Source organism: Gekko japonicus, unplaced genomic scaffold (assembly GCF_001447785.1).
Source record: "Gekko japonicus isolate JY-2015 unplaced genomic scaffold, Gekko_japonicus_V1.1 scaffold1674, whole genome shotgun sequence".
Lineage (NCBI taxonomy): Eukaryota > Metazoa > Chordata > Lepidosauria > Squamata > Gekkonidae > Gekko > Gekko japonicus.
The window spans coordinates 66675-77592 of NW_015162531.1; the positions used below are offsets into that span (position 1 = coordinate 66675).

General features: G+C 43.7%; 1 protein-coding gene across 1 annotated transcript in view; it reads left to right on the forward strand.

Annotated features, from left to right (window-relative positions):
• Positions 1-9370, forward strand: part of ANP32E (acidic nuclear phosphoprotein 32 family member E) — a 16690-nt gene extending 7320 nt beyond the window's left edge. The window contains exons 4-6 of the mRNA XM_015406299.1: positions 1432-1604; positions 4705-4759; positions 6541-9370. Coding sequence (XP_015261785.1) covers positions 1432-1604; positions 4705-4759; positions 6541-6608 — 296 coding nt within the window. The 3' untranslated portion in view covers positions 6609-9370. The remainder of the gene's footprint in view (positions 1-1431; positions 1605-4704; positions 4760-6540) is intronic.
• The last annotated feature ends 1548 nt before the right edge of the window (positions 9371-10918 follow it).

Genomic DNA, 10918 nt, shown 5'->3' on the forward strand with positions numbered 1-10918 from the left:
CCCCAGCCCCACTCCAGGCCGGCGAACGGCTGCAAGAGTTTTTCTCCCCCTAAGTGCTGTAATGTTTTCTAAGGCTCAACTCAGGGCAGCAGTCCAAGGCCAGGTCTACCAGTATAGTGGACTGGGGTGGGGTGGGTAGGTCTGTTCTTTGGAGGCCAGGTCTACCAATATAGTGGACAGGGCTTGGTAGACTTGTTTTCTGGAAGCCAGGTCTACCAATATAATGGAAAGGGCTTGGTAGACCTGTTCTCTGGAGGCCAGGTCTACCAGTATAGTGGACTGGGGTGGGGTGGGTAGGTCTGTTCTTTGGAGGCCAGGTCTACCAATATAGTGGACAGGGCTTGGTAGACTTGTTTTCTGGAAGCCAGGTCTACCAATATAATGGAAAGGGCTTGGTAGACCTGTTCTCTGGAGGCCAGGTCTACCAGTATAGTGGACTGGGGTGGGGTGGGTAGGTCTGTTCTTTGGAGGCCAGGTCTACCAATATAGTGGAAAGGGCTGGGTAGACCTGTTCTCTGGAGGCCAGGTCTACCCTCACAGAGGACAGCATTTTCTGTAATGAAATTTGACTTGATTCTGTTTTCTCTTATAATGTGTAAATTATTCTTAAAATATAGTGTAAATACAGTTTAAAATAATTCATTCTGAGATTTTACAAGGTTATGGAGATAATCTAAAAAACCAATTTATGAGATAGTCAAGTGTAGACTCGCTCACAACCTTAAGGCTACTAGTATTTTTGCTCACAACACTTTGGAGTTTAGAGGGTACATTGCTTGGGACGGCACCCTTTTGTGATGCAGACTAAAGGTAGCCTATTTGAATGGTTCCCCAGACCTAGAAAAATACCTCTGAGAGAAAACTGAGTTGGAATCCCTTCTCCCTCAAATGCTACCTTCTCACAGGTAGGGAGGGATTTTTAAACACGGGGGAGTATTCAAACATGCAGCCTCCCACATGTATTTAGCAGGAGAAAAGATGGGATGAGATATGTGAGTTTTTTAAAAAAACAAACAAACCTGTAAATGCTCCTGTTTCTGGAAGTCATTTCGTAGAAAAAGAGGTGCAGGAGGTCATTAGCATAACTCATTTGCATAGTCCACTCCCCCTGACATCACCGGAACTGTGTCAGAAGGCAACACCCACCGCTCAGGCTCCACTGGACTGTTTTGGATTGCTAGCTATTGGGGGGGGGACGCACAGATCTGCCCTCGCAGAGGAGGGAGAGCTTGTACCTGAAGGGGGGGGGGCTCTGCAACTTACCTGGCTGCTTCTTGCTCTGACTGAGGGCTGCTGGGAGCAGGGGGCGGGGCTTGTTGCATGTGCCCACCCCCTGGGCTCCTTACTGCCGGAGCTCCGCTCCTGTGCGCTCCCGCAGGAAATGACCCCTGGATATGCGGCATACATTTAGTAGCATTTTCTTCCCTTCAGATGGGGACGAGGATGAGGACGAAGACGATGAAGACAAAGCTGGCCCCCCAGGAGAATATGAAGAGAACGATGAGGAAGAGGATGACGGTTCAGACTTGGGGGAGGGTGAGGTTGAAGAGGAGGAGGAGGAAGAGGAAGTGGGCCTTTCATATTTGATGAAAGAAGAGATTCAGGTAAATTATGTTCTCTTATTCCAATCCAGGAGGTTTAACTTTGTTTAACTTCTAAAAAATAGCTAAAGATATTCAGACTGGCTGTGCGAGTGCTAAACGCAAGACGGAGCACAAAGCTTGCTTTTTAGCTGTAGTCCTTTTGTTAGGGTATTTCAGGATAGTCGGACACATAGAATCACAGAATCATAGAATGTTAGAGTTGGAAGGGACCTTGCGGGTCATCTAGTCCAACCCCCCGCACTCTGCAGGAGCACAGCCGAAAGAGAGCCCTGCAACATACCCGAATGAGGGTCGTCCAGCCTCTGCTTCACTGCCAGCGAAGGAGCATCCACCACATCTCGAGGCAGACTGTTCCACTGCTCAACCACTCTTAGAGTTAGGAAAGTTTCTCCTGATATCTAGCCGGTAACGACTCCCTTGTAATTTCCACCCATTAGACCTAGTCTTGCAATCTGGAGCAAGAGAGAATAGATCTGCTCCATCTTCTACATGACAGCCCTTCGAATTCTTGAAGACTGCAATCATGTCCCCTCTAAGCCTTCTCTTTCCCAGGCTAAACATACCCAACTCTTTCAGCCTCTCCTCGTAAGACTTGGATTCCAACCCTCTCACCATCCTGGTTGCCCTCTTCTAATGGGTGGAAATTACAAGGGAGTTGTTACCGGCTGAATATCAGGAGAAACTTCCTAACTGTAAGAGTGGTTGAGCAGTGGAACAGACTGCCTCGGAAGTTGGTGGAAGCTCCTTCGCTGGACGTTTTCAAGCGGAGGCTGGACGGCCATCTTTCGGGCATGTTGTAGGTATGTAGGACTGTCTTCCGGCTCTGCTCCTGCAGAGTGCAGGGGGGTTGGACTAGATGACCTGCAAGGTCCCTTCCAACTCTATAACATTCTATGATTCAGCCTGGCATAGCAATTGACAGCCCCCCCTCCCCGCACTCCATAAAAGGGGGTGCTGAGCAATCTCTCTTCCCCGTCCCCATTCCCCCCACTGCTAAAGAGAAAGGAACAAATACCTCCAGAAACTAACTTAAACCTCATACCATGAGCATAATATACAAATGGAGGGAAGGAATTTGATCCCATGGCCCAGTGGTAGAGCACCCGTGTGGCATGCAGAAGGTCCCAGTTCAATTCCTGACATCTCCAGTTAAAAGAATCACGCACTAGGCGAAAGGCCTCTGCCTGAGAACCTGGAGAGCCAGTCAGTCTCAGTAGACAGTACTGACCTCGATGGACCCGGGGTCTGATTCAGGATAAGGCAGCTTCGTGTATTCATATGATGCCTCTGCTTTGAGTGGTGGAAGAAGGAACTTTCACACTTACATCTCAGCAGACGGGTGCAGTTTGAGTCTATAGATTGGGAAGGGGAGACTGAAGGGGTCTCGGTTGGAAGGGAGACTGAATCCATATATGGCTGTTTAAAGAAAAAAATCTACTGGTGAACGTATATATATATGTATATATATGAAATTACTGGAAATTTTGAAGCCACAGGACCAAAGACTAGGGTTTTCCCCCCCAAGGAAAAACAGACATTTGGGGGAAATCGAAAAATATGCAACACTTAACCTTTCCTGTTCTTTTACTGATTTTAACAACATAAAGTACCTTGTTTGTAACAGCATATAAAATCATCCTATTTGGCCTATTTGTTGATGGAATTTATTTATTTATTTATTTATTATTTTGATTTATACCCCGCCCTCCCCGCAAGCAAGCTCAGGGCAGCTTATAGTAATTGGTACCCTGTACCATAAAAACCACGCACATAATTTAAACAACTTACAACAACAACATTAAGCATTAAAAACAGTCCAACAATTAACAATTAAAATGCTAGTGATGGTACTCTTTAATGGAAATCATTGCATGATTCAGATGGCGTACTAACAATTTTATCGACATCGATGATCTTCGGCTTGGTGCGATAATATAACGCAAACTCTTCCCGGGGCCAGAGCCAACCCAAAACCACAGATGGTGGTGTTGGTGGTGGAGGAGTGGCGGCTCCTAATCGAAAGCCTGGTGGAAGAGCTCCGTCTTGCAGGCCCTGCGGAACTGCAAAATGTAAGGGTATCAACATATGCGTTTATTATAAGAAAATATACCCGATAACATGAAAAAGTTGCAGACTGCTGCACTGTAAGGTGCACGAAAAAATACAAATTAACGACAGACAAGTCCCTTGAACCAAGTGTTAAGCCTCAAGGTCATCCTGGGCTGGTGCTGGTTCCGCTGGTATGGCTTGCATAGGAACCAACAGCTGTAAACCACGGGCGTAATAGCCAAGGGTTCCGTATACCTGCAGAAAGAAGAGGGGCAGATGCTCAGCCCAGATTTTATTCAGCTGAATTAAATATTCCCGGTTCCTAACCTCTAAGACTAACTGATGAATAAACCTACTTCAGGCAATTTCAGATCCCATTTTGACAATATTTATTTATTTATTTATTTATCAGATTTATACCCCGCCCTTCCCACAAAGCAGGCCCAGGGCGGCTTCCATACAAGCATAAATACAGTTAAAATCATACAGTTATTTAAAACACAACAGAGTAAGCAAATACAAACACAAAGTGCTGGCGGCAGTTAAAAGACTAACTTAGATGGCTCGTTTTCAAAATGAATTTCCGCTTCCCAGATGTTCTCAGATGTTCTTCTGCTCATTTCTTGTGGCATCGGCTCGATGTTAAAACCGCACAGCCAGGGCTCTACGGCAGTGGCGGCCCCTAATTAAATGCCTGGTGGAAGAGCTCCGTCTTGCAGGCCCTGCGGAACTGTGAGAGATCCCACAGGGCCATGATCTCCTCCGGGAGCTCATTCCACCAGGCAGGGGCTGCCGCTGAAAAGGCCCCGGCCCTGGTAGTAGCTAGCCTGGCCTCCCTCAGGCCAGGGAGGGTCAACCGATTTTGAGACCCTAGCTGACAATAGTTTGTTGGGTTGGGCCACATTTAGATAGTCACACTAACCGTAGTTATTTTAATTAAACCGTGGTTTGCTGTGAAGTCTGAACTGAGTCTCAGTTTTGCAAGGTTTAGTTAAGTGGCGGCTTTGTGAGATCAGATTTCTGAGAACTTTACCTCCCTTTTCCCCACAAGGATGAAGAAGATGATGATGATTATGTTGAGGAGAGAGAAACTGAAGAGGAGGAAGGTAAGTTTCATAGCCAATTAACATTTTAACAAAGGTACATTTGATTTTTTCAAGCTTCTGAACTTTACTGAGCCTGAGTTTGCAGTCCCATTGATCAACATTACAGAGATCCATAGTGCAGGGCTGCATTGAAAGCTTTCTATTTGCTCAAACATATCAGTGATTTAAGTTTTAACACAACCTATTGTCAAGTTTTATGAAGTCTTTACAGTTGGGAAAATGTAGGGGTGGGTCACAAGCAGTATTCCCACTAAGCTGAGTCAGTGTGAGCGAGCTCACAGTTTTTTACCCTCCGGCTCACACATTTTTGTCCTTGCTCAGGAAGGATGGCTCCAAAGCAAACTAACTGATGCAGCAGCCAAATTGCTGGCTCACAACTTTCATGCCAGTAGCTCACAAAGTAGATTTTTTGCTCACAAGACTCCACAGCTTAGAGGGAGCATTGGTCGCAAGGGTTTTTACTTAGCCCCTGAAATGCTCTAAATTGTAACTTGCATTCTGTAATTTATCCACAAGAGTGCAGAATTCTTCAGAAGTATGTTTAACATGTTTGTGCAGTCAGCTGAGGATTTTCTGATCTGTTAGAGACAACAGGAATGCACAGCAAAAGCAGACCTGTGTTAACTTGAAGCTGTCCTATGTAACTTGTGACCCACCAAATACTCCATAAGCCTCCTGCTCTTGCATCCTTCTTTGAATTGCTAAGGGTAGGGGGCAGGATTGGCAGGCCTTTGTACAGCTTCTGGGGCAAACTCGTCTCAGTGAATCACTCTGTTTCTCATCAAGTGATTCTGGAATTGTTTTCTTGTTTGACTGTTTGGGGATCTGTACTGGACAATTCCCACGGTGGGGTGGAAAGGAAGGCACCTGACCCGATTAAATGGCAGCGTAGGATAAGAAAGCTGGTGTGTGTATCGTTGTATCTCGTACTAAACTAACTGGCCCGTGTGGAATAGGTCACCCAGTTTGGTGTAGTGGTTAAGTGCGCGGAGTCTAATCTGGGAGAACCGGGTTTGATTCCTCGCTCCTCCACTTGCACTTGGCTGGATGACCTTGGGCAAGCCGTAGTTCTGATAAGAGCTGTCCTTGAAAAACAGCAGTTTCTGTCAGAGCTCTCTCAGCCCCACCTGCCTCCCAGGGTGTCTGTTGTGGGGTGGGGAAGGGAAAGGAGTTTGTAAGCCGCTCTGAGACTCCCTTGGGTAGTGAAGGGCGGGGTATAAATCCAATCTCCTCTTCTTCACAGACAAGGTTGGTCTATCTATATACTTGGGGGGCTTATCAGGTGTGTAGAAAAAGACTTCGTAAATTAATCCAAAGAGGTTTGGGGAGCTTCAGGTATTTCCAAATTAGGACCGAATATGAAGGCGCTGAATGTTGAGGGCAACTGAGTGTCAGTGAAAGGAGAAAAAAAGGAAGAGAAATCGGCTTGTCCAGACATCCTGGAGCTTAGAAATCCAAGGAGAAGATTTTAGGGGGCATGGTGCAATTTCACAGTGAAGCCCCCCCCCCCATATTTCACTGCTGGTTCTCTGTGTTTCTGTTAGATATTTAACAAAATAAAGATTCTTAAAACCTCACTGTAGATGCTATGGAATGCCCATTTTTGTTGTGTGTATTCTTATGGTACGTGTATTTAGTTATTGAAACATTTATATCTCGCCTTCCCTCGTGATTCGCAATAATACATCCAGAAGTTGATGAAAATAGGAATGTGTTTAACATATTTCAACCCCAGTATTTACTGTTGGATTGAACAAATGTGAACTTTTTTCCCCCCTCAGCTGACAGCATCCGAGGGGAGAAGAGGAAACGTCCAGCAGAGGACGAAGGAGAGGAGGAGGACGACTAAGTTGTAGGAAACAAAATAGGACCAGATACACTATGTTTGTTGCAGGATATGCAGTAGTGATATGCAGGCTTGTATGTCTCCATGTATCATAGGTATCCCTACAGAAAATATTAATGTGTTAACTTTTTATAGGAAGTGTGTTTTTACTATTTTGCCCTTTTTATCATTCCAACTAAGACATAATAGCCCATTATCGATCATGTGCATAGAACACTGTTTTTATCCCTTTAAATCACTGAACCCGTTCCCCCCTTAGGTGTTTTTTCAGGTTTTTCCTACTGAGTTTTTACATGCTGTTAGTCCTAGACACAGTTAACTCAGACAGATTCTACACATTTTAATCCAAACTTTTGAGATCGTATTCTTTAAAGTCAGATATACTGCAATGTGATAGAAAGGCCTGTGTCAGACATGAACTGGGAACTTTGTGAAAGTAAAGAATGCAGATACTACTGAAGGGGCTCGTTTTAAAGGGAAGTCTGAAGAATGCACGGACAAGCTGAGGTCCCACATTTCCTGCTTGTTCAGAATTCTCTCTCTCTCTCTCTCTCTCTCTCTCTCTCTCTCTCTCTCTCTCTCATATATATATGTAATGCACACACTTAACCCCCTGGAGGCTTTTCTGCACATCTTTAAGGAATACATATAATCATTTCTCTGTTGGGGTCCTGCTTTGTCCTCAGATACTTGTGCGTTGGGGGGGGGGGGGCAACCAAAAAATGATATTCTGGAAATTCCTAATTATAATTTTTTCCATAAATTTTATTATATCCATTGTATCTCTCCAGGCTAACCAGGAACCATGTTTCTGGTACAAACATCAAACTTTACTTCTAGAGGGAATTTTAGGACCCTGAAATACTCAGGCTTCCATTATTTTGTTAAAGAGGGAAGCTCTTCTTTATATTTCAACTTGATCAGTGCTTGGCAACAGCCTTCGCCAGTATACTCCTAAGTCTATAGCAGAGCACAGGGAAGAGGAGCCACGTTGCTTATCTCTGGAGAGGGGGAATTGCAGGAAACAGTAGATTTCTTGCTGTTTCCCTGCACTCCTGAAGCCATGTGAGGAGCTCTTTCATCACGTAAAAGACTATAGAGAATGGTGGACTCATTGGCCATGGATCAAGTTTGGGCCACAGACATTAGCGTTTTCCTTAAAAAGTATTTGTCTCGCTGAAGAAAAGCTGTTGAAGGGACTTACTCAGCAAGAAGTCCTGTTCAGATGTGGAAAACCTGGAAAATGTTTTCACAGTAGAACGTCTAAGAAGTCAAGTCCTTTCTGCAGCAGATGTGATGGCAATGAACTGGCCTTCCTAGAGCTCATAGACTGGGTTTTTTAAAGAAACTAACAGAAAATTGGGCACACATAGCGCTCCTTCAGTCCTCTGTCATGATGAACTAACTTGTATTGTTAAATAGATATTTTACCCAAATAATACACAGCTGTATTCAAGAGAGACTATTTTTTTATTATCTATCCTGCCTAAGAGAATCTGTCACTAATTTGAGTATAGATAAAAAGGGTTATTTTTGCATAGATGGTGGACTTGGCCCCTTGCTACATTTGCCTGTGAATATAAATAATGCATTACACACATTGGCACACTTTGTATGTGTCGTCAGACTCTTAATTTAGTTTTGATGGCACTGCATCCAAGAAGAGCAGCAAAATTTAGTCTTTTTTTCCCTGAATTATCATTCATAGAATGATATAGCACAGCTAATTTTAAAGGTGTTTGGACAGTGTGTATGGCAACAAATCAGCAATTCTGGATATATTAAATATCTTAACTAAAAGGACTTGGTAAAGCTTTATCCCAGTCTTGTTAACCACACCTGTGTATACTTAAAGAATTAAAAAATCTGAAAATGCACAGTTGTGTTGTCATGGAAGGTTCTGTATTCAAACGCAGTTGCTTTGTATTAATCCTGATTTCTCTAAGGTTCCCCCCCCCCAATATGTTCTGATTTAAACTTAAAAAAATATATTCTCAGCAAATAATAAAACCTTCCCATTACAAGAAAATAAAAAAAGAATAAAAGTCACTGGCTTATACTGATAAATCATATGCGTAACATGCCCCAGTCCTTTAGTGTGTTCTGATGCACATGACAGAGTTGTGCTGGGATGTTGCCCTCATTTGTGATGCTGGAAGTGTGCAGATTTCCGTGCACAAAGGAATTTGCCCTCTGATCCAGTTCCTCTATTGAAATTGGCAGGGAAGGATTGGTGAGCAGAGGAGCAAAATGTGGATCTGAACGCCAGCACGAAGAGAAAACGGATGGGTTTTTTAATTGATTGAAGAATACACTTCAGTTACTACTTTCAGTAAAGTTTGAATTCGTTCATTTTAAAGACTGAAAAGTGTAGTGGAGTAAAATTAAACCGAGCTTACCACAGTGGTTATACATGGCACACACCACAGTTTAACAACTTTGTGTATTAAAAATAGTATAAGCAACAGGATGTATTGCCAAAGTTTTTGGGTGTCAGCTTAGCATACAATCAAAATAGAGCTTTTCTTCCCCTTTAAACAAACAAAAAAACCACAGAGCCTCTGGATAACTTTTAAATATCTTTTTTGCTTGTAGGGTTCTTTAATGAAAACAAGTAAGGGTGGGTTTTATATTTTGTAGAGATTTTTTGTCCTATATGAATCCTCTTTGTATGGCAATATGTATATAGTGTGTTCAGTTCCTTTCAGATTCTGGGGAAAAACAAACAAACTTGGAAGTAATTGATTTTTGTGCAACTGTGTTTTGAAAAAGCCATGACAGTGTTAAATAAAACAAACCCCTACAGCACACTTCTGATGATTTTAGTTGTAACAAAATGTGAGTGTTTTCCCCCGTGTGATGTAAATTTTAAATTAAAGATTTTCAATCTGAAAAACGGAGGGTAAGAGTCTGCATTTACTGTTCAACGGTTATGCTTCCAAAAAGGTCTTTTGTTTTTAAGGGGTTCTGGGACTGATTGATTCATGGCTCAAATGAGCCTGCCTGCGAGCCGTACTTTATATATTTGGATATATTTGAATTTTAAAAGAAATTTTATATTTGAATTTTAAAAGAAACGACAACTGAGGGGTGACATGATTGAGGTTTATAAGATTATGCATGGGAAAGAGCAGGTAGAGAAAGAGGTGCTTTTCTCCCTTTCTCACAATGCAAGAACTCGTGGGCACGCCATGAAATTGCTGAGTGCTCAGGTTAGAACGGATAAAAGGAAGTCCTTCTTCACCCAAAGAGTGATGAACACTTGGAATTCACTGCCACAGGAGGTGGTGGCAGCTACAAGCATGGATGGCTTCAAAAGGGAATTAGATAAGCACATGGAGCAGAGGTCCATCAGTGGCTCTTAGCCACAAGGTATAGATAGGGCCTCTGGGGCAAGTGATGCTCTGTCTTCTTGGTGCTTGGGGGGGGTCAACAGTGGGAGGGCTTCAAATGTCCTGGCCCCACTGCTGGACCTCCTGATGGCCCCTGGTCTTTTTGGCCACTGTGTGACAGAGTGTTGGACTGGATGGGCCATTGGCCTGATCCAACATTGGCATCTCTTATGTTCTTATGTTGCTTATTTTCCCAATCAGTATTTAAACTTTAAAAAAAAATTATGATGCATTCCAAGCCAAATCGTTAAATGGGGGTTGCTTAATTGCATTCGTGGATTCTGGTTTTTGTTTTCTGTGTGTGTGTGTGTGTGCATATGAGTGTGTGTGCAGCTGGAAGTCATGGCGACCTCTGGTGACCGACCCCTACTGGGGGCCTGGCGGATATTCAGAAAGGTGGCTGAATCAAGCCAACTCCTGGCCTCTCGTATTTCAAGGAGTTCTCCTATCCAAGTACTTGCCAGAGTCGCCCCTGCTTAGTTTCCGAGATCTGGCGAGATCAGGGGGCTACCCGTGTCAGGAAGTTCATGGATTCTGTTGAAATGTTGCAGAGTTGTGTGTGTTGGAATGTATTTGTAGATAAAAGTTGACGCAGGGCTCTTTTTGTAGAAAAAGCCCAGCAGGGACCTATTAGCATAATAGGCCACACCCAACAGCAGGAACTCATTAGCATATTAGGCCATACCCCTGACAGCACAGCTCATTAGCACATTAGGCCGCACCCCCATGTTACCAGAAGTGTGCTCATCTAGCCACACCCACCTTTTGCTTCTTATTCTGTTTACCTTGTTTGTTGTCCAAACCCAGGGCCTTTTTTTGTAGCAGGAACTCCTTTGCATGTTAGGCCACACACCCCTAATGTAGCCAATCCTAATGAGTTTCTGCTGTTGGGTGTGGCCTATTATGCTAATGAGTTCTTGC